The 25,276-nt window shown below is 34.1% G+C and overlaps 1 protein-coding gene across 1 annotated transcript; it reads right to left on the minus strand.

The window, feature by feature from the left end:
* Window positions 1-814: 814 nt before the first annotated feature.
* LOC126736797 (COP9 signalosome complex subunit 1) lies at window positions 815-23,353 on the minus strand. The gene is made up of 7 exons (XM_050441355.1): window positions 23,179-23,353; window positions 22,850-23,089; window positions 19,295-19,816; window positions 8,219-8,345; window positions 7,972-8,164; window positions 7,785-7,914; window positions 815-1,132 (listed from the first exon to the last, which is right to left on the minus strand). Exons 1-7 carry the CDS (start codon window positions 23,206-23,208, stop codon window positions 917-919), a joined length of 1,458 nt encoding a protein of 485 aa, XP_050297312.1. The 5' UTR covers window positions 23,209-23,353; the 3' UTR covers window positions 815-916.
* Between the last annotated feature and the right edge of the window lie 1,923 nt (window positions 23,354-25,276).

Raw genomic sequence — 25,276 nt, forward strand, 5'->3', positions numbered from 1 at the left:
TTATCGCAAGCTTCTACGATGAATAGTTTCTCAGATACAGTACCTCGCATTCTTATTTGGCCACCCTGTACATCTTATCAACCTATAGATTAAAAACAAAAACGAAAAAATTTTCTTTATTATTTTCGAATTTATCGTTTAAAAATCTTTAATTATCTTTAATATACCATAAAACTTACATTATTATAGTTTAAATTTTTCGGATATATCCTTTATTGTTTACATAAAAAAAATTTCTTACATAAAAAAAAATCTTTTTATTAATTATACAGTAAAGAAGCAAAAAAATAAAAGAACAGCTTTTTCGCTCGTTTTTATACTTTCATTTAATTTTTTTTATATTTGTTGCAAAATATAAAACTATCAAATAAAAAAATCGCAAAAAAAATTTTCAAGTAAAACAAACCTCTTTAAAAATTCATCAATTATTATTGTCACAGTACCACAGATTTAAAATGTAAAATCTGTGACAGTACCTACTTAGTCAATGAAATTAACCCCGTCGCGTCGGCGTCGCATCGAGGAAAAAAAAGTGCGTCAGTGGCCGACGAAAGCGATGCTACGATGCGATGATTGAAGCGAAGACCCGGAAGCATACCTACCGACAAAAATTAAGATTTGCAACGCAGAGCCACAATCGGAGCGAAATATCCGTTTTCGGCTGAATCGCGAGCAAGCGGCTGCTTTCTCAGTGGGGACAAATGAAATACATTGGAGTGGTTATCTGGAGCGTAGCTAGTTAAATCTGTGTCCATAGGTAAGGAAATTCAAAATGTCAATGAATATTGTAAAATGATAAAAAAAAGAAATACTCCAAAAACATACTAATACAAATTATATTACATTAATTTTGTTTTATCACGATAAAATAATAATATTAACAAATTCAAATACAAACCAAAGAAAATGTAACTTTTTAAACACGGGCGGTACTATGCCCACTAGAAACGGCAGGCATCTGAGGAGTCGCCCCTTCGCCTTGTTCCCTAGGAGGGCTTTGGACCTGTAGCCTACTTCGCAGCACTGCGGCTCTCAGGACCAACATTCTAGCCCTTCGAAATTGCTCTTTACCAACTGCGAGGCCTCTTTCGAAGGTCGCACCTCTTTGGTCTGCATCTCTTGCAAATAAGACCTGAAACAAACAAAAATTCAAATTCCGCTGTAGCCGGTGCGAAAGTGAGAAACGAGGAGGGTGAAAGGGCTAACTTTAGACCTTGGGGTACTGACTGATGTCGATAGGAGAGTAGCACAAGAAACAACAGGATAGCACAAGAAATACACAGCAAATCTTATCTTAGAATGAGAAGGGTGAGGGCGAGTCTCCAGCACCCAAAAACGAGGAACTACAGAAATCTTCCCGATCCACCAGGATTCGAGGTGTATTGGTGGGCCTGCTTTCCATAACACGGAAAAACTGTATAATGCAAAAAATCGTAGAAAGAAAACGCTAGAAAAAGCTAAAAGGACATGACTTAGTAGTAGTAGGCGCATATGCATCTTCTGAAAATGAGAAAAAGACGGGGAAAAGGAAACGTTTTAGTACGATTTGACAGACTTTGTAGGGCGTATTGGACTAGGAAGGTAATAATTCTACGATGTGATCTAAATGCTAAAACTGAAAGGGAAGTAAATAGCAAAATGATCGTCGGTTCGTTTGAATAAGAAAAAGTAAATAAAAACGTAAAAGATTAATTAGTTTTGCGCTCATATGAATATAAAGATACTGAACGGATACTATCAACACAAGGATATCCATAAATTCACGTGGATCCACCCAACCAGAAAGTTAAATTCAATAATCAATTAGTGTATGCAGGGAAAACTCCAAAATACAGGTTAATAACGTTAGGGTCACTACTATTTAAATTTAAAGGTAGTCAAAACGAAATAAAGATGAAAGTGCAATGACACTGCAAGGCATCCAATTTAGGAGGTAAGATCTACAAAGCTTTGAAAATAAATCTACCTAATTTCTATATCGAAGGAGGCTGAACGATTCACGTCGCAACACACCTCCACCCACAGCAAACAGGTGTCAAATTGGTTTAGGAGCACCAACGTGCAGACTGGAAGTTATAGGGACACTGTGGCGGATATGAAAATGTCGGTAACAGACCATAGGTACCCGGAAACAGGGTAGGCTGAAGAACAGTTTGGAAGGGGTTGAGCTTCAAGCTATTGAAGCCAAGGACCTTGCCAAAATACCAAAGGTCATCGGCTGGTTCTCCGACCATGCCGAAGAAGAAAGGGTCAGAATCCGCCTCAAAGGACAGAACCCGGACTTGAAGACCGAAGACTGGCACCTCCTGAGCCACAAGACAGAGGAGAAACGGTAAACCCTGGCCTACTCACTGGATGCAGCATCATTCAAGGCCCTGGGAAAGGAGGCTTCAGAGTCTGCTACCAAGTCTGCGAAGGGTGACCATCAAACAACTAAACCCAGGAAAGCCAAAGAATGAGGGTCGTACAAATCAACCTGCACCGCAGTAGGGCAGCATTTGCTGCACTCTGTAGGGCAATGTAGTAGCTTAACATTGCTAATTCAAGAGTCCCGGACCAACAAGCAGGTAATAAGAGGTCTTGGGATTGTCGACGTCGGAACGCTTATGCCGCTTATTACGCTTATCCCGAAGGACTTTATAATCGGATCGGCATACCTTCCCTATGATGAGCCAAGGCCTCCACCAACAGAGGCGGTAGAGAAACTAGTTAGAAGCTGCAGACTATCAGGAACTGAGCTGACTCATGTGATGCAAATGCACATCATCACATTTGGGGAAGCACCAATAAAAACCCCAGAGGTGAGTCACTATTTCAATTTAGAATGGCAAACAACTTAGATATTGTAAACAAAGGTAATCACTTCACTTTTGTAACAAGACAAAGAAGTGAGATTATAGACTTAACGGTATGTACAAATTACATAAATAATTCTATTAAAAACTGGCATGTATCCATGGAGGAGAGTTGCTCGAACCATAGATACATTTGTTTTCAAATTACGGGGTCCGGGAAATAACAACTTATCGAAATCCGAAAAGAACCGATTGGGGTAACTTTAAAGTAGATCTCGATCGCGAGCTAGAGCGGATTAGTGTAAAGATAAGTGACACAAACAAGCTAAATGAAAACGTGGAGAAACTGAGTGACACAATCGTTAAGCGCTACGAAAATAACAGTCCGGAAATCAAAAGGATTGCATCTAGAAAAACCGTGTGGTGGAGCAAAGACCTTAAAAAGATGAGGAGGACTGTTAGAAAATAATTTAACAAAGACAATTACAGCGGAGAATGGAAAACGTATAGGACATCTCTAACTGACTACAATAAGCGGCTAAGGCAGGCAAAAAAGGACTCTTGGAGAAAGTAATTCGAAGGATTGGGAAAGCGTTCCAGACTGTGCTAGACTCTAAAAGGTTCTTTCCAAGGAGCAAGGCTGCACGATTAGCTTCTACGCAATGGCGATGGTGAATATACAATCACAGGAAAAGAGACACTGACCGAACAGGAACGGCGTCAATATAAAGCACGTAGAGAGGACTGGGAAGCTGCCAAAAAATTTGTGACATTTGAGAAGATCAAATGAGCCAGCTCGAACTGAAACAACTGTATGAATGAATGAAACTCATTTGAGCCCTACAAATCTGCTGGCCCAGATGCAATGCAAGAAGGGCCAGAAGTATTTATAAATAAACTGACTGAGATCTTAAGGGCCAGTCTAGCTTATGGATATATCCCTTTGAGATGGAGGCCGGAACGGGTTGCTTTTAGACCCAAGCCTGGAAATACTGACTACTCTCAAGCCAAATCTTTCAGACCGATAAGTCTTATGGCTTCTGAAGACACTAGAAAAACTGTTCGACAAACACATTACAACTCTCGCTCGACAATCACACATTAGGGATGGAGCATTGGTTGAAAACCCTCTGCTGCAAGACCAATGTGCTTCGTAACTAAAGGCTTGTAACTATGGCAGAGAAGACTCTGGAAACCAAAAAGGTGTTACTAGCTGCCTTCCTGGACGTCGAAGAAGCTTTTGACAATACACCATTCGAGTTTATTACAAGGACCGCAGGAGAACCAGAGACTGCATGCTTAGAAGCAGAACAATAAGATGCAAACTGCTGAATGAAACTCTGAAAGCCTTTGTAACTCGTGGATGTCCACAGGGAGGTGTTCTGTCGCCTATCCTGTGGTGTATGGTGATGAACGGGCTGCTATTAAAACTAAGGGAAAAAATGCTTTAGAACTTTGGGATATACAGATGACTTGGTGATACCACTCCAAGGAAAATTCAATACAACTGTGAGAGAAAGAATGTAAACTGCTCTGAACACCGTGAAAAACTGGACAGAGAGGGAAGGTCTTAAGATCAGTCTCCTTAAATCCGCAATTATACCATTTACCAAAAGACGAAAGATTGAGGACCTTGGGCCACTATTCTTGCATGGTAAAGAAATTCCTATGCTGGGAGAGATAAAATATCTGGATGTTATTTTCGACTCCAAATTAAGCTGGAACCAACATCTCGACAAAATAACTACTATAACTTATCCTGCACTAACGTGGTGGCCAAAATCCCTACAGTAAGAGCAAGGCATAAGTTAAGCAAAATACAAAGGCTCGCATGTCTAAGCATAACAGGAGCCGTGAAATATACACCAACCGCATACATAGAAGTCCTTCGTAATCTCCCACCATTACAATTGGTGATTCAAGGGGAAGCAAAGCTGGGACTGGAGCGAATGCGAAAATTGAGCGAATGCGAAATTAAAGTTTAATATCCAACAAGAAAACAATAGAATGACAGTAACCGCCGACCAGACGTAGATCTTATTTGGTACACAGATGGATCCAAGACCGACAAGGGAACGGGAGCTCGAATTTTTTGAAAAAAAACCTAAGCACGAAACGTCCCATCCACTTGGAAGACATGCCATAGTTTTTCAGACAGAAATATTTGCGATACTAGAATATGGTAGGGAAAACATTAGGAGAGCATACACTATCCGCCTAAGAGCCTTATTGAATCCTAGGATGTAACTTTCCAAAGAAACTGAAAACCTTAGGAGACCGCAATTAAATTAGGCTTATATGGGTTCCGGGTTATACAGGTATTTCAGGAAATGAAAAAGCCGATGAACTTGCAAGAAAAGGCTCTACGGCACCTTACATCGGATCAGAACCTGCACCGGGAGTGCCAAGAAGTACACACGGCAGTGAGATCAGGGACTGGGTGAAAAGAAAACATGATGGATGTTCACTGGACAGAATTGAGACAGGTGAAGAGAGAAAACATGTTTATGAATTTTATAATAGACGGAAACGTGACTAGAGATCTTCTTACATTTGGGAGGAACAAACTCAGAACCTTTATAGGTATCAGAACTTCTAAGATTAAAAGTTCAACAAATTCCTCGTGAGTCATAAAATTAAATTAATATAATATAATAAAATTAATTAAACAAAACGGATGTTCCAGCTTCTCCGTCGTACAATTGTACTTTGAACCGCCTCCTTTACATACACAAACCACTGGTGGAGGCGCTGGGCATCGAGAGAGTCTAGATTATGATGATTTTATCACCTGTTTGTCGCTCGACACTCTTCTGGAAGAACGGTCGTTTTTTGTGGCGCTTGCAAGCAAAAAATAGGGAAAAACAACTACAGAATAGCTTGTAATGGACAATGTGAAAGATGATTTCACGTTTCCTGTGCATTATTAAGTAGGGGAAGTAAAAAAACAAAAAGCGAAAAGAATTTGTTTGCTACTATAAGGACTGCAAGAGTAAGGCTAAGAAACCTCTTTCTTGCTTCCAAAATATAGAAAGTCTACTTTTGACGTCTACTGAAGATGAAGAAAGAGCATCGTTTTGTAAGCAAACCAGTCAACGCAAAACTATGTATGAAGATCAAACTAAACAAAAGTGCAGTGCTATAGCCCAGAGGAAAAACAAAAATATTTCAAAATCGAGATCTTAGGTGCATAAACTAAAAGACCTGCCTCAATAAAGAAGTCTGTGGAGCTTCGCAATAAATTGACTGAAGTTCTAAAAAATACTCTGAAAAAACAAAATTAAACAAAACAAGAAAATTAGAAAGCATTATAAACTAAAGAAGGTTGTTATAATGGAAAATTAAATGTTATTTATAATTGTTACCTTTAATTCTTCAAAATTAAGAGATCTAGCTATTGAATATAGGGGAAAAGGTTAAAGAATGTAAACTCTTCTAACTATTGGGTATGGTCAATATGTATATGGGTATACCCAATAGTTGGCTGGTATGCTTTGACCACAGCATAAAGAAACCAGCAGTCTCACTCCGCTCGAAAATGTAAGCGAACTAATAGCATCCTTAGCCATGCCGCAGCCATGTTCTCCGGATGCCGAGCTCACTGTTTATCGAACTGTGTTCATAGGTGTATCGCCTAGTTCAGCGCCGTACTTAGTGACTATTTTAATAGCATTTTTACAAAGCGTAGCGTTTTTTATCAAAACTTTTGTATTAAAAGAGGGGTATGTCAAAAATTATTAATGAAGCAAAATAATTGACTTTGCCAAAGTTTTTAATAGCTGCAAATTTGGCTGTATGGCATAATTAAGCATCAATTAAAGTTGCAGCAATGTAATATTTTTTTTTTGGATTTTTAAGGACATTATTTATATTTCTGCCATTTTAACAGTGTTGCCATATTTAAAAGAGTTGCAAAATTGTATACTTTTACTTTAGTTGGTACTTAATAATATAACAAAAATTCGCAGATGTTAGAATTGTTTTGAATTTTTGCCAACTATTTGTCTTTATTTATTGGCCTAAGAGTGTCTATTTGTTTTGAAATATTTGAAAAAAATATGAAAAAAGTATTATTTTCAATAAAAACTTAAATACAGTTAAGCACAAAAAAGTTATGACCTTATGAAAGAGAAAAGGATGTCGCAGACAGCGCCCCCTGCATTGTACACTCAATTTGTTAAAAAAATAAATTTCTCGACCTAAAAAACCCCTAACTACAAATTTTTGTGAAAAAAAGTACAAACACAAACCAAAAACTTTTGTTAAAGTTATTGGGGAAAAACAAAAAAAAAGTTTTAAGTTTAACACCCTGTATCTCAGTTAATATCAACTTTTGGATATAGGTAAATATAGTTAAATCGTAATATTTTTACATCAGGAGTCTGTGGTTTTTCCATGTACCATAATTAGCGGACACCCTGTATATGACGTATAGGACAATTTAAACAAGATTTTACTCACTTTACACACTTCCCAGGGTGTGTAAAGGTTCACTTTTTAAGCACTAGTGCGTAAAAAAACTTTTTTAGGCAGACTTAATTTGGCGTTTATTTGATATTTAATTTATAATTTGTCAAAAAATGTTTTGACGTTTTTCTTACTGTAATGTCGTTTAAGTGCGTAAAGTAATTTGGTATTTTAGACTTTTTTATGTTTTCTTCAGTAGGAGAAAAAAGTTAGCATGTTAATAGGAATTGACAAATTTCCCATTCATAAAAAAGGATCATTTTACAACTTGTTACATAAATAACTATTTTTTTTTAGATAAAAGTTAGAATATACTTTATATTTGAAAAACGGTTTCAACGTTACGGTCCCAGATAACATTTGTCTAGAGCATTTTTCGGTTCGCAACGTCTTTTCCAAGTTAAAACCTATTAAGACCTGTTCGCGAACTTGACTTCTGAACACCCTTTTGAGAAAAACAATTATGAATCTGACACCAATACACTTATTAACTGGTTTTAAAAAATTTAAGAAGTTCCTTACTTTATTATGTGAATCAATCCTGGCCTGAATCTGGCCATCCAAAATCAGTCTCATAAGTTCATCTTCTAAAGCTGGAACACTCCTGCCAAACGCCTGAGCCATTCTTCGTAAATCAGCTGACATATAGGGGCTAAAAGTTTTAAATAATAAAAATAAAACATAAAAAATATAAATAAAAAAACAAAACCTGAAATACTGAACTAAAGCCCTGCTTCTAATCTGAGCATATAAAGCCGGAACATGTGGTGCAAGATAAAGATCCAGTAGAAGAGCATCCTTCATTTCATCTAATAATTTTAAGCAAGCTGCATATCTAGATTCATAGAATTTGAATATGGCATCTCTGAGAGCAGGCTCCAGCTCCAAAAATGGCTTAAAACCTGAAGAAGTGAATTATTAAAAGGCACTGATTCGGTAAAAATATTTGTTCCTACTTCCATTGTTAACGACATTTTTTTGTAATTCAGGCCTATCAAACGTTGCTAGGGCGCAAAGACCTCCATAAACTGCAACATTATTTGGAGATAGCAGCTCTGGGAAGTCACAGTGGTCCAAACTAGCCTAAAAAATTATAGTAGCAGTTTTCATACATCTAACGAGAAGAGTTTTTTATGTTCAGACTTAATAAAATGGCGATACGAAATAAAATTTGAGAAAAAAATTATTATAAAAGAATGCGATCATATTAAATACCTTGGAATACAGGAATAGAGTTTAATCGCAATTTAAAGGGTACTACGATATCAATACATTAATAAAAGGCCTAAGAAAGCTCCTCTTCATGTAAAGAAACGGCCAGTATCTCAACGAAAAACAGTTAAAATCTTCATATTTTGCTTTTGATCAGTAAACACTTTTAACAATTAAAAAACATCAGCATATAAAAATAAATTCTGATGTTCATTAATCATAATCATAACAAAAGACTTATAAAAGAAGGGAAAATTTGGAAACCACTAATGGTTTAAAGTTTTATAATACTCAAGTTAGCGGGGGGTTTTTAAATAAGGGGCAAAAACCCTTATTTATGACGTACTCAGTCAGCAGGTATCAAAAAAATTAATAAGATCCAGTTTAAACAAAATTAATGGGTTGTACATACAGTAGTTTCATTTAAAAAACACCTTTAACAAGTTTGTTTTAATACGGATCATATAAATAAATAAGTCATTCTCATCAATGCGGATGAAACTCAAATTTATTTATCATTTCCTGCTTTAGATATAATGCACCCCGCGGCGAGCATCAATTCTGATTTTTTAGTAATTTCATAAATATCTACACATCAATCATCTTGTTTAAAAAATTCAAAATATAAGTTTCTGTTGATTGCATCACAGCCCCCTAAGAGTTTTGAAGTTAAATTTGAGGACATAATTTTAGCTCTTTCTGCATATAAAAAAAGGTGTTGGGATTGACAATAAATTGATCTTTGAAAATGATGTGTCTCATTTACTTTAAAATGTTTACCTACTTGAAAGTAGGACTATTATAAAGGGTGTTTTTTTAGAGGCGGAGAACTTTAAATTGAAATTAAACACAAAATATTTTATTGATATGGACGAATTTGCTTTCATATTAAATAATTTTTTTGACATTAATATTTAAAAATTATTTCGGGCATGTGACCCCCACGGCTGGCGCGTACGTGGCGTAATCTAGAGGTCCAATTTTCACACACTCTTTCCAGTACTGCAGGCTGTATTGCGGCAATCACGCGTCGTATGTTGGCTTTCAAGTACTCAAGTGTTTCGGGTTTATCAGCGTAGACATGCGACTTAACATAGCCCCAAAGAAAATAATCTAATGGCGTCAGTCGCACGAACGAGCTGGCCAGTTTACAGGTCCATTCCTTGAAATTATTCGTTGCTCGAATGTCTCTTGCAGTAAATTAATTGTTTGGCGCGCTGTATGGCACGTGGCACCGTCCTGCTGAAACCACATTTCTGTATCGCTCACCGTTTACTGTAACGTTCTGACCATCAGCATTTCTGAAGACATAAGGACCAATGATTCCACCGGCCCATAAAGCGCACCAAACGGTTAGTTTTTCTGGATGTAACGGTTTTTCGCTAATAGCTCGTGGATTCTCATTCCCCCCAAATTCGGCAATTCTGCTTGTTTACATAGCCATTTAACCAAAAGTGTGCTTCATCACTGAACAAATTTTTCATATGAAATCGTGAATCAACAGCAATCTTTCCTTCCGCCCATTCAGCTAATGTACGGCGCAAAAGATGATCCTGGGGTTTCAACTCCTGGACAAGTTGAATTTTATATGCTCGCAATCCGAGATCTTTGCGCAAAATTTTCCATAAAGTGGATGGACATAAGTTCACTTGTTGAGAACTACGACGAATTGACACATTTGGATCATTATCAATACTATGCTGCACAGCAGCTATCGCTTGTTGCGTGGGCACTGTATGGCGTCTTACGGGATGCGTATTGTCGACTAGAATAAAAGTATTGCGAAAACGATCAACAGTTTCTCGAATTAATCTCTCTGAAGGACGATTATGAGCACCATAAAACTCACGTCGATATTCGAGAAACGCCCGATGTGTTTCTCGAATAGAACCATGTCTTTCAAAATAAATTTGAACAATTTGGAAACGTTGCTCCGGCGTGAGTATGTTCATAATGAATTGCCAAACCAAACTAATCTAAAAATAACCCAGAACTGTCAGGTCGGCTGTCATAAAAAACAGTGTTGCCAAATGAAAGTTCTCCGCCTCTAAAAAAAACACCCTTTATATGCACAAAGATAACCTTTCTACCAATGTTAAGTTAAAATTAGGAGATTTATAAGTTTTAGCTAGTTTTTATTATTGCAATGTATTCAAAACACATCAAAAGAAAACAGTTTGCAAAAAGTTCGCTGTGCCAAAAATGATAACGCCTTTACTTAAAGCATTCAAGTGGTTAAATCTTAAAGAAATGTAACTAATGCACCTCTCTACTCTTACTTACAAAATTGTATTATCACGTAACTCTCGCATAACTTTTTATTAAATTTGTGTGCACACTAGACTGGTCCACATACGTGTAACTGCAATAGCCTTGTCATTTCTAAACATAAGACTGCTAAGTTTATCTAAATACAAGCATGGGTTTCTTTGAAATAAATCTACATTAGCTATTTAATAACAATTGTCCAGTTTGTTCAAAAAGTTCATATTTTTTTAATTAGAAAAAACAGGTTGATGTAATATATACAGACATGGAATCAGGGAAGCCAGATCTGATGTTATTAGTTCCTGTGGAGTCCCCAAACGATCCAATTTAGGAACTGTTTTAGCTTTAATTCGTATTAATGGTATGTGGTCGGTTACTGGAATATCGCAGTTGTTTTAAAATATACAGTCTAATTTTTACTACAGATGATTGCGTTTGTTTACAAAATAATTTGAGTACTATGACACAAATTGCTTAACTTTCAATATTAAAAAGTGTTGTGCAATGTCTCTTACTCTGAATAGAAATGTTACATCATATACCTAAGCATTGATGGTAAACAGTTTGTGAGTTCAGAAAAATAGAGAGATTTGAGACTGATAATGGACAGTAATAGTAGTAATACACAGTATAAGTAATATATTTCATAAAAATTTCTTATTACCACCGCAAAATCAATCATCTTCAAAAATTTGTATATTACCACCGCTTACTTTTGAAGGAATTTGAGACATGATCCTTCGAAAACCGGCGAATAAAAACTTATCTTGTTTATATGTAAGTGTTCCCAAATAAAATCAATTTTCCAGAATTTCTCCCTTTCTTTGTAAATAATGGAAATACAAGGCAAAAAAAAACCTTTCCACCTGGAATTTCCTAAAACGAATAATTATAAGAATTGACCAATTTATAAAATATTTTGATACTTTTGCTAGTGACTTTTGGAAATGACTAGTTTAAAAACCTTCAAAAAAATTGAGGATAGACTTTTTACTTCCCAGAATCAGATCCAATAGGCAGTGGAATTAGTGTATATTTGACCCTCATTCGTTTATGTAATTGTTTAGGAATCCTTCATCGTCTAGTTATGGTTTAAATAACTATAATTTTAAGTAAAACGTTTTTCATCAATCATTTTGAAATTCTTATATTCAATTTTTATTAATTTCTATGTCTTATAATATTAAATTATGCAAACTAATCTTTTGCCTTTTGTCGCAACCATTATACAGCGCCGTCTTGTATAATTGTTAAACTATTTATATACAAATCGTGTTCAAGCGAAGTATACACGCAGTACCGAAATATCACTCTTTCTGTACTCATCTAATACGATACCGCCCGCGTCCTTCCGGATTCGAGACACGTTGTTATTTTCAAAACTTACTCCAGAACTACGAGCTGTATAGGTTACCTTTCCGAGAATTAAGTGAATAGACTTGATAGACTCTTTATAGTTACGATTTTAAAATATTAAAATAGCGTCCTACGGGATTTTTATAGTTCCTAAAATTATATACCGGGTGACACAGAAAAAAGGGAACACTTAATAACTTTTTTATTTTTCAACATATTAAACAAATGAAATTTGGTATGTCGATAGAATAGTTATAAGAGCATCTTTTGACATATTCTGAAAAGTGAAAATGGTGTTATAAATGGTTGAAAGGATACTAAATGAAAATATTTTGCATTTTCAGTAAAATGGAGTGCCTCACTTTTGCAGTTCGAGAGTAGCTCAAAGAATGCTTTCCAGGGACGTGGATTGGAAGACGCGGTCAATTGAATTGGCAGAATTGAATGGCTAAACCTAACTCCATTGAATTTTTCATTTTAAAAACAACGTTTATTAAACTTACACCTCGAAATGCATGAAAACCATGAAAATATTCATGATTTTAAAGATCGAATTGCTTGGACATTTAAAGGTTTTAGCGAAGAAGAGGAAAGAAGAAGAAATTCTGTGCCGAAATTCGCGAAAATAATGTGTCGCACGTTGGGGAATCCCATTTTACATATCAAAATTAGCTAGAGGTGATTAGCTGATTGACAAAACCTTATTAAATGCAAAATTAAACTTTCTCCAGTATATATAAATGTTGGTTCATTTTAAAATGAAAGCACCGTATAATCTTCTATGAAAACGTTCTCGCTGTTTATTTTTTTGATTCTTTTTCTCTATACTTACAAATTTTTACTTCTCTATCTGTTAATTCTTTCATTGAAATTTTTGGCCTAAATAAGAAAATTAATATAGGAAATAACGAATTTTTAGGAAAAAATATTTCAAGTTTTAAAATATTAATGTATAGTCAGTGTTTTTATTCTTACTTGAAGGAGCAATTAAGGAACCGCAAACAATATAGGATTTTTTCAACGACCAAAATTAATGCTTTTAATTTGGTTTTTTTTATTGTAATAGTTTACTTGACTAATTAAACTGCTTTGAACTGGTTGAATTTTTTTTTTATAAAAAAAAACTTATTGGTTATAACAGATTGCGAATTGATATTGAATTATTAATTTGTAACTGTAATGTTTTTTCGAAATCCGTATTCATTCCAATTCCAAAAAAATAACGATCAAATCGATGGAGTGAGTATAGACTAAGTTGTGCCTGTTAAAATTATTTACGGGAGGATAAGATCCAAATGTCAGGCAGATTTGAATGAAACTTAATTAAGATTTAGAAACACTTTGGGAATTAGAGAGGCACTGTTTACTCTGAATATATTACTAAAAAAATATTGTGTCCAGCACAAAGACATCTTTGTGTGTTTTGTTGATTACAAGAAGTCCTTCGGCAGAGTAAAACACAGACAGCTTATTCATTCACTTATTCAGACATCTTAAAGAACATTTACACTAGAGACAGAAAACAGCAGTATGACTGAACGGAAAGCTTACAGAAAAAATCCTAATTCTATGAGGTGTTAGACAGGACTGCATACTATTACCACTACTTTTTAACATATATTCAGACAAAATCTTTAAATGGGCTACTAAAAAACAAGAAATAGGAGTATAAATTAATGTAGAATATCTAAATTCCATACGATATGCCGACGACACTGTCATCCTAACTGACAAGCTAGAAGACCTGCATCATCTTCTAAACTCTGTAAACAAATAACAAGAAATGGGGCTCAACATAAATATCAATAAGACAAAATTTATGATCTTCAGTTTACATCAATCACCACATCCTAATGATGCAATATACAGGGTGTCCGGAAAAAGGAGACCAAAATAATGCGACTTTCGTTATGCCATTTTTTATTTGGGCGCTCGGTATTCAATATACAGGGCGTCAAAATGAGAAATATAAAATCGTTTTTTTTTAAGTAAGTCGAGTGTTTCATAAGATATTAAATTAAAATTTGGTGTGAGGGGGTTTTTTGCAACGAGTAATTGAAATCCGTTCACGGATTCGCTATACCTTGCAGAGGGCGCCACCTGCGGTATATTGCATGTGTTAAAAATACCAAAACTTTTTGTACCCCTGTATAATAAAGTTCTAGTAAATAATTCTAATTATCCAATCTTTTCTTGTAAAAAAAAGAATTCTTAGTAAATGTCGGCCTGAGAATCCGTTTATTACATATCTTAATTTTAAAATCTAGATACATTTTAACAAGTTAACAAAATAAACGTAAATTATTTTTTCTAAATTACTTATTATAATAAAACATAGAATAATGACCCTAAATTATTTGCTCTATATGACCTCCATTCATTGGTATACAGTGCATTTTTTTTATCTCGGGTCATAGGGTTTTACGTGTAATATTTTCAACCCCATGTCACAACCTGTTCTATTTAATCGATAGGATTGAAACTTGGAACAAGTGAAGTTTAAGTTAACAGACTTTAAAAAATCCCATTATTTTGCAAAAAAAAATTTGGGAGAAACCTATTTAAAATACGTTTTTCTGATGAAAAAGTTTGCTTTTTCTGCACCTCGTAACCTTCATTACCTTTACACTTCAAAGCAGATAGACAAATATCTGACAGTGACACAAAATAATTTCCTCAAAATCTCAAAAATATATTTTCAAAAATCAACAAAAAACAAATAAAACCTTTCAAATAAATTGTTCAAAGTGACCTCCAAATTGAGCCAAACAAAAGCCCAGACAGTTGTAGAAATATCTTTAACATTTAGGAGCTGCCGGGGAGTAATGGTACGCGAAGCCTCGATAATTCTATTACGAAGTTCTTCGATATTGTTGGGTCTGCCTCTAACAATATCAAACACTATCGATGATAGACAGCCCCAATAAAAGTTATCAAAAGGCGAAAGATCGGGCCTTCGCGCCGGCCATTTAAATGGCCCAAAACGTCCAATCCAGGGTCCTGGGAACGTGGCATTCAAAAACTCGGTAACAGTCGCTGCACTATGAGCGGGGGCTCCATCATGTTGAAAAAATATCCTGCCATTTTGAACAGCGTTTCCTAATGCGTGAATGACCTGCACCTGAAGTAATTCTAAATATTTTGCAGTATTCAGGCTACCCTCTATGAAAAATGGAGCTTATACGCTTGACGCCCATATTCGAGTTTTGTTTGTTGACTGTACCGTTTGTACAGAAAGTACTTCGTCTCGAACGTACTCGTCTGAAAATAGTATTTTGTTTGTAATTGTGGGGTCGTTGTTAATTCGTTCCATCCACTGTTCACAAAACTGCATTCTAAGAAAATAATCATTAGGCAAGAGTTCTTGAACATTTCTAACTTTAAAAGATTTGTATTTTTCTTTTCTGATTGCCTTATAGCAACTACTCCTACTTTTTCCGGTAACTTCAGCAAACTAGTAAGACTTATTTGTTGGATTTTCGTCAACGGCCAAGCATACCTCCATTTTAAATTCTTCGTCTACTACAGTTTCGGTTCTTTTTCGTTTTAAGTGAGAACTGGCGATGCATCCAATCGTAATAAATTTTTCATGAAACCGTTTTACAGTTGATCTAGACGGGACGGTTAGGATAAGACACGGCAAAATTATCTACCACTTCTTGCGCCGACATTCCTCTAATGTAGTTTGAAACCATCTCAATACGTTCCTCCGTAGTGTAAATCGACATTTTAAAGAGTTTTTGAACAATTTCAATGGAGCAATTTAAAAATTATTTTATGTCACTGTCAGATATTTGTCTACCTGCTTTGAAGTGTAAAGGTAATCAAGGTTACGAGGTGCAGAAAAAGCAAACTTTTTCATCAGAAAAACGTATTTTAAATAGGTTTAAATTTTTCTGTTAACTTAAACTTCACTTGTTCCAAGTTTCAATCCTATCGATTAAATAGAACAGGTTCTAACATGGGGTTGAAAATATTACACATAATACCCTATGACCCGACATAAAAAAAATGCACTGTATACATACGAGCCCTATTTATTAAAGAAAATCTAAGGCTTTGAAAAATATTTGGTTACAACCTGAAATGCTCTTCAGCTGGAATAATTATTTCCCTTAAATGATCCTCGTTTACACTCGGAACCATATACACTAAGTCTTTTATACATTTCCAGACTGAAAAACCCAAAGGTGTAAGGTCGGGCGAATGGGGTGGCCACGGAACAGGACCATTTCGACCCCGACCAATCCAGCGATTAGGAAATACTTGATGTAAATAGTTCCTAACATGTATAGCAAAATGAGTCGGAGCACCATCGAGTTGAAACCAAAGATTTTGTCTTAAATTTAGAGACAAATCATTAAGCAAATCAGGTAGTATTTCTTGTAGAAACAACAGAAATGAATCACCAGTTAAATTACCTGAAATTAAAATTTATTTGATGATGTGTCTCAACTATGGCCGTAGGATTCTCATCAGCCCATATGTGTGCGTTATGGATATGTGTCATGCCGTTTCCCGTGAACGTGGCTTCGTCAGTAAACAGAATCGTCCTTATAAAATCCACATTTCTATTATTCATTTCACATAACCATCTACAAAAAGCAAATCATGCTTTGGGACCGTCAGATCGCCAAATATTTTTCAAAGCCTTAGATTTTCTTTAATAAATAGGGCTCGTATGTATATACCAATGAATGGAGGTCACGTAGAGCAAATAATTTAGGATCATTATTCTATGTTTTATTATAATAAGTAATTTAGAAAAAATAATTTACGTTTATTTTGTTAACTTGTTAAAATGTATCTAGATTTTAAAATTAAGATATCTAATAAACGGATTCTCATGCCGACATTTACTAACAATACTTTTTTTACAAGAAAAGATTGGATAATTAGAATTATTTACTAGAACTTTATTATACAGGGGTACAAAAAGTTTTGGTATTTTTAACACATGCAATATACCACAGGTGGCGCCCTCTGCAAGGTATAGCGAATCCGTGGATTTCAATTTCTCGTTCCGAAAAACCCCCTCACACCAAATTAAAATTTAATATCATATGAAACACTCGACTTACTTTAACAAAAAGAGTTTATATTTCTCATTTTGATGCCCTGTATATTCAATACCGAGCGCCCAATTAAAAAATGGCATAACGAAAGTCGCATTATTTTGGTCCATCCTATATATGGACGGAACATTGATCTCCTTTTTCCGGACACCCTGTAGATTATGTCACCAAACATTTAGTGATAGAGAAATTATGGGTAGAAGAGACACACTTCAAACAACATTCCAAACGTTGAAACCATTATTCTGCAATGATAATCTGAACATAAAAGTACGCCAGAGAATGGTAAAATCTTGCATATAGTCAGTTAATTAATGCCGTTACATATATATGCATATAGTCAGTTAATTAATAACAGTTAATCGGTTAGAAGCGTTCCAGAGTTAATTATCCCGGCTAATGCTGAGACAGCTATGGAGACCAATGAAATGGTACTAAACAGGACCGACGCAACACAGGAAAATCTCATATCTCGGACATGTCTTTAGAGGAGAGCGATCCTACAATGATGATCCTACACTGATCATTATGGGAAAAGTGGACAACATGTAGAGGAGTTGGAATAAAGCAGGCGTCCTGGTTGAGGAACATCCGTAGCATATACCGGTATACGCAGAGGAACTATTCCGATTGGCGCAGAATTGAGAAAGACTTGCCCAAATAATGGCCAACGTCAGGGAGACCTGATAGGGCACTTGAAGAAAAATAGTATTTCTTTTGTTTAAAGATAGTCTATTATTATAGACTCGATTCTATGGCTATCACAAAAAATATTCACAATGACAGTTCAATTCTTTGGCGTCTTGAACGTTCAATTGTATCCCGAGTTGGTACAGCCACATTTAAAATCAGCTGCCTAAAATTACACAATATAGTAAATGATGCAGAGTGTCTGTATACAACGCCCAACTCATCTTTTTGGTTGATCTCTGTAGGCTTAGTGCCTTTTAAAAATAAATTTGAAGTAACACAAAAAAAAACATTGACTCACTCATATGATTGTTAAACAATATTATGTACTGTACAACTGGATGTAAATGGGTGAAATTTTGGTGGATACTTGTCAAATACTATTTACTAGAGAGAGTTCCAGATAATCCATTTAAATTCGTTGAAGAAAAACACCAAAGTCAGTAATTTGTTTGTTGTTAATGTTGAATGTATTTAGTGAGCTCACTGTGAACGGTCTGATGGACCTGAAAACGAAGACCGCAATGAAGAATCCTTGAATAGGCTACTGAAAGGCAAGGGTTATATGGACTTCTTATACCATTGCTGTAAGTGCTATATGTCATAACAGTCAAGCCGTTAAGAAATCCCAACTTTTAGAGCCTGAGTAACTAAACAAGGCTTTAACTGTTAATAATAAAAATAATTGCAAATGTGCCTTAAATAGAAGGATGCCTCAGCCGTAGCTGTTTTTAAATATTTAGTATCCTGGTAGTAGACACGTCGTCCAAGTAATGTTTTACATATTCATGTTATGCAAGCCTTTCTATTTTGAATTTATATTTCGGCATGTAAGCAAATTATTTCCTTTTAAAAATAATGTAGACATTTTGTCGATTAACTTTAAATATAATTCTTACTATGAGACCTCAGCACAGAATATAAATGTTCTTATCTGAGCTTTGATAGTCATACCTGAATTCTCACCGTAATCATGACGGCAGTTTAATGGGATATGACAGCAGATATACAAGAATAGCAGCACACAATTTTAAAGGTATTCCAGAATATTACTGTAGAAATGTTCAAAAGCATTGCTGTCAATAAATTACCAGACCCAGAAAATGTGTTGGAATGAATTCATTTTAAACAGAGTTTTGTAAATGATGCCAATGTTTCCATTGTCTCATTTGAGAAAGTAAAAACAAACATTATAAGAAAATAATGTGACCTTGACATTTTGTTAATTAAACTAAAATATTTCACATTTTTGCCCGCTAATGACTGCATTTTTTTGTTACAAAAGCAAAAAGTTAGTATTCTCTTTATTCTAGGCCATATAATGGAAAATTTTGTCTTATTATCTGTCATCTAAATTGATAAATTAATAATGAATACCGTATAATGTTTATTGAAATATATCAATAAAATTAAAACTTAACTAGTATTTACCTGCAAAAAATGTTTAGCAGCCTGCTTGTACTTTCTTGTAGCTAATTCTGCCAAACCAGCAGCACACCTCAGCTTAGAAAAAATTATTGGATTGCTGTCCTTAGCTTGAGATTCTGAAAAATCCGGTGTCCCCTCCGCCTTAGCAACATAGCTGAGCACATGCGACCAGTTTTGCAAATAAACGGACACCTTAATGACATTAAGACACATATTGACCACATGTTTGCCACTAGTACAGTAATCCCTTGCTCTAGAATAGCATTTCAGGGCATTAGATAAATCTCCACAATCTAAGTAATGGTCTCCCAAGTCATCATGACCACGCCTAATGCTTTCTTTAATTGAATTGCTTTTGTAGTTTTTTAAGTCATTGTCGAGTTTTTCAAGTTTTAGGGCAGCTTTTTTTAGTCGGGTTTCGATCCACATATTGTCTATAACAGGTATGTCTTGAGAAGCAGATGGCGCTGCTACGTCAGGGACGTTTAAGGTGCTGGTAAGTTCTCCTAGTCTTTGATGCAATCCCTAATTAAAAAAATTTTAATAAAAATTTGCCCTTAAAATGATTGGGGTGCTTTAAAAAACAAAAGTTACATTTACAATACTCCTTGTTTCTCAAAAGTTTTAAAGTGTAGTATAACTATTGAAATTGATAATGATCAGGATTTAAATCAAATATAGAAAAGTGAAATCAGTCATTGTCCTTAAAGCTAACATGCCTTTATTTCTAAATGAAATTCTACTAAAAATACTAAACACAATGCTATATATAATAAATTGCTTAATATCGGAAATTGTTAAAGAAGATTTAAGACATAGAAAAAAAAATGTCTAAAACAATCAAACTTACATACTAATCCCAGTCTTAAATTGAGGCACCAATCATTGATGTAGCAAAAGTGACAGGTTGGATTAAACACAGTGTGCATTGCATGGTATAAGGGTGCCTTATAATATGTAACAATAAATTATACCAAGATAATGGAAAACAATGGATTGAGCTGTATTGCATTTAATCTAGCAACAAAAAAGACTGTAAAGGAGAACAGCCATAATATATACAAATTTAATAAGAATTTTAGATCCAATCAATATACATTGAGACTTAAAGTGGCCCACTTGTTAGAGATGACCTAATTACCCCAACAGAGGGAAGCATAAAGTACCAATACACCTGGAACCCAAATACTTTACAACCTGCTCTCAACAGAATCAGCCAGATCAATGTGACACTCCTAAAGTGTATTGATACAAAGAAATATGATCTGTCTTAAAAATGACAGGAAGTAACCATGGAAAACAAGGTGGTTAACTTGTTAGAGAAATACCTTTATACAACATGAATCACAAAATCATTGATCTACTAGGTTCCTACCTAAACTCAAAAGATCTTTTTAGAAAAATAACACCAGCCAGAAAGACACTGGAGTTCAAGAGTCTATATTGGGTTCCCTATTTTTTTAATATATCTTTAAACAATATTCCCCTAGTTAAGGAAAATGAACAATATATTTTGTTTGCTGAAAATATATCTTTGATAATTATAATTATCTTTTGCCTTTGTGTCAGTATTTAGATAACAAAGGTTAGTTTGGGCTCAGGTTTACCTTGATTTCTGAAAAGCTTTTGACCAAATTGACTTTGTTAACCTTTTTTATAAGCTAAAATCTTTTGGTTTTCGAAGGATAGAGTTACTTTACAAATGTTAATTACAAAGTCATCAACAATGCGTAAAATATGAAGACTTTAAGTCTCATGTATATAAAATTTGTAAAGGAATAGTAGCAAGGCGCTATTGGCACCTCTTCATTTTTTTTATTATTATTATTTTCCCAAAATCTGTTTCAACTGCAGCAAAATTAATTCTGCTGCAAAAATAGATAGTGTGATACTGATAATGCCTGCCAGTAACTCTTGGAAATTGGTGCAATGTCAATAAGCTTTATTTAACTATTAATAATTGCTCTAGTCTATCATTTTCTAGGAAATACATATGGTCAAAATTAGAATGTGGGGTTCTAATTTGATATGCGATTTATAACTGCCAAACTGATGATGTTGAGTGCATTTGGAGGAAGTTTATGTATCTCTGGTTTAGGACAGCGCCTTTCTGCCAAGACTTTATTATATCCTTAGAAAATAGGAGAGGAATTACTTCAGTAAAAAATTCTTATATAACCTAATTCATAATAAAGTTGATTGTCACAGCCTTTTTGGTTATAATAAATTTTTGACTTAAATTTCAACATAAAATGGATATGCATTTTTTAGCACATCATTCATCACTCAGTGGGTAATTAACAGATTTAATAAAGAAAAAGAAACAATTAAAATCATTGCTTGGGTCTGACAGTTATTATGTTATTATGATAGAATTATTGATGAGCTGAAAAGACATAACTCTACCACATTTCAAAGTGATAAAAATAATTGAACTGTTGCCACAATACCATATAATCCTACCTTCACAAAAGGCTTTGATAGAGTTTTTAGACACTACTTTAAGACTTAGGTGTAAGAATGGTGTATTAAAGTTTGGCCAAGATAAGAAAATTCTAGGAAACCCAAAATATCAAATGAAAACAGACTTTTCATTAATGAAAAATCTAGGTTCTATGAGATCAATTGTAATAATTGTGATAAGAACTACATATGGTAAACAAGAAGATCAATTAAAGTCAAGATTTATAGAACATGTAACTCATGAAATATGAAAGAGTTGAAAAGACAAGTTTAAAATTAGTAAAACCAATTAATGGCAATCAAAAATTAGATGCATATTAAAGTTTAGCAATATTCAGAAAACAAAAAACTATTCTCAATAGGCCTTTATAGTCAATTGTATGATTTAGTTAAATTCTCAGACAAGCTTCATTGCATTTTTCACTTTATTAGTTACATCTTTAGTATATAAGGCCACTTAAGTTGTTTTTATTTTTTCTTGAAGATACTAAAACATTAGCAGAATATATGTTGAAAATAAAATAGTTATGATTAGTGAGAAAACTGTTTGGTGATTTTTTGAATTTGAATTTTTCAATGCTCACATGCTGCCAACCCAATCTCTGGCATACAGGGACCAAGAACATTCATCCCAAAGCCAAACAAAAGTGGGCCTTACCTTAAGTAATTATGAAATGAAATTTTTATTTGAAATAGAATACTCACTAGAATCAATCATGGTATATAGAAAGGATAATTTATAATATTAATCATTAAGTAATATTAGACTCATGTATCTGATGAGTTTAATTCATTTGTTAAACTTGAATTTGTATTAAAACTAAATTCTTGTACTTTAATGGACTGTATTATTAATATATGAATATTAACAATATAAGTTTTAAAAATATCCAATAAATCTGATATAAAATAACACTTATTATGACATGAAAAATTCTTAAGCAGTATTACAATTTTTGTAACTGAAAAATGGTTTGTTTTTTTTTAAGCATAGAAATGTTACCTGAGTTGAAATCTGGATTCATCAATTATATAGTTTAAAAAATTTGAAGCAGTTCTATGATTAACAAAATTATCAATATCATAATACCTTACCTGATACAAATTTACATTATAAGTAGACATCACATATGCAATGGCAATCTTCAAAGCTTCCAAACGAAGAGAGGGGCAATGATCTACAATAAATACAAGGCGGTGAATCTTCGCTAGCCCAGTGTAACTGTTGGCATATGCCTCAAGATCTATACTTGGGTTTTCCACAACATAAAAAGCTTCTTCATTATTATCATTGTCTTCCAAAGGAGCGTCTACTTGCATGGGTTCAACTGCATTCTTTAGAATAGAAATGTTTTCAGGTTTTTTTTTATGTATTTTTGAGGTTTTGTAGGTATACCGTTAAGATTGAAAATATTCCAACTTACCTGAGCCATAGCCATGAATTGAAGGGGCATATTTATCTTACAATGAAAAAGGCACTTTTCATGCAAAATTGTTGATTGCGAATTCGATTTACGATATTATTTATTTACGAATGATTTGTTCCTAATTTTGACCGGTAAACAAAGTCAAATTACAGGCTGTGAACGGTCAGCGGCCATTTTGAAATTTTAGACGTTTTAAGGGCCATACCACACGTTCCGAATTGGCCGCGTAACCGGCGTAATCAATCAAAATGCAGTTTTATAAGTTCATGATTTATTCTGCAATTATTACTTAGAGCGTGAAAAGGCACAGGAAAAAAAATATGAGAAATCTCTTTTTTTTTGTGTATCAGCAGCGGTCTTGTGTGATCTGTCCAAGGCCTTTGATTGTGTCGGTCACGGAATACTGCTGTCGAAGATGGAAAAGTGTAGTTACCTTATCTTACCTGGAGCGTCGCTGTCAATCTGTTGTGCACTCAGGTAAGCAATAATCGGTTATCAGGATTAATTACGGAACTCCTCAAGTCTGTGCTTGGGATGATATTGTTTTTGCTTCATATCATCAATCTTGTTACAAATTAATATCCATGGAGAATTCATATTCTTCGCGGATGACACATCAATCCTGTGGAAAAGTAGGAAAATTCTGGGGCTACATAAAACCATAGCAAATAACCTCAAGATCATTGAAGACTGATTTGCCTGTAATTGTCTTTGCTTAGATTCACATAGTCGAATTTAAATGTAAATGGTCAACTCCTAAAAGGTGATCAGAGATCTCTCATCACTTTTGATGAGACCGTGACTTTGTGTTCTTACCTTTGTTTTGCAACATCTAAGTTTCTAGGTATTCTAATCGAGCAAGAATTGCGTTTTGAGAATCATATACTAATTGTAAAAAGTTTTCATTTCAGATGAACTTCAAACACATATTAGGCAAATAATTGGATCAATAGATGGAAGATCAATTTTAAAAGCTATAAGTGTGCTCAGAAGTGTATTGAACAAGATGGCGATATTTTTGCTAATTTATTGTAAATTAAATAAAATTACTAAACTTGATGTTACTTTTAATCTATCAATCAATATAAGCTTTATTGTCATAAGAAATCTTGTTGATAAAGCTGTAAAAAAAAACAAAAAAATTATCAAACAATAATATAGGAAGAATACAGTAAAACTAGATTTAACATATAATACAAATTAACATATTTAAAATTCAAACTTAAATTTACATATATATCGATAAAATATTAAAACTTAACATTAAAGCATGTTAAAAAAGGACATAGTACATTTAAAATCTCTCTGCTAAAAAGTCTCCTATTTCATAGTAGCCTTTTGCAACAAGCAATCGAAAAGATTATACAGTTTATACAGCTTTTTACCATCGAAAATTTTCGAATCAAAAAAAGTTTTTTTTTATATGTATAGTATTTATGATGTACTGTTGAGTATAGGTAAAGTTACATCATTGGCCCTTCTAGTGCTATATTCATGTCTTTCTATTACATTGCTGTGGATTTTTTATGAATAAGACAAACGGATTCCAAAATAAATAAAGCAGGCAGAGTTAACAGTTTGTGTAAAATGAAAAGGTCTTTGCATGAATCCCTCGCTCCAATTTTGCAGATGTATCTGATAGCCCTTTTTTGCAACACAAAGACACTTTTGAAAAGTTGGTCACATTGGGATTTGATTCAATTAATGCAAAATAAGTATTTTTGGCAACACTAAACTCAACCTCCTGGGACACCACCTTAAGAGCATAACAATTTGATGCTAGTTTATTGCTTAGTAGCCTAATATGGCTTTCAAACTTTATTTTATTGTCTGTGCTTATTCCCAAAAATTTATTTTTACTCAAATTTTTTTACAAAGTACTTGTACCCAAGGATACTTTACTTTTAAACTGCATTTCAAATTTATAATACTGGTTTTGGCAAAATTTAGAGTTAATTTATTACAGTCACACCATTTTTTATCACAGCAATATCCCTATTTATTATTTCATTTAAATTTGCAGCACTAAGTTTATGCCACAGCAGTTTTGCATCATCTGCAAAATACCTGTGATCTTTAGACTTGCCATGTCATT

This window comes from Anthonomus grandis, chromosome 5 (genome assembly GCF_022605725.1).
Source record: "Anthonomus grandis grandis chromosome 5, icAntGran1.3, whole genome shotgun sequence".
NCBI classification, from domain to species: Eukaryota; Metazoa; Arthropoda; class Insecta; order Coleoptera; family Curculionidae; genus Anthonomus; species Anthonomus grandis.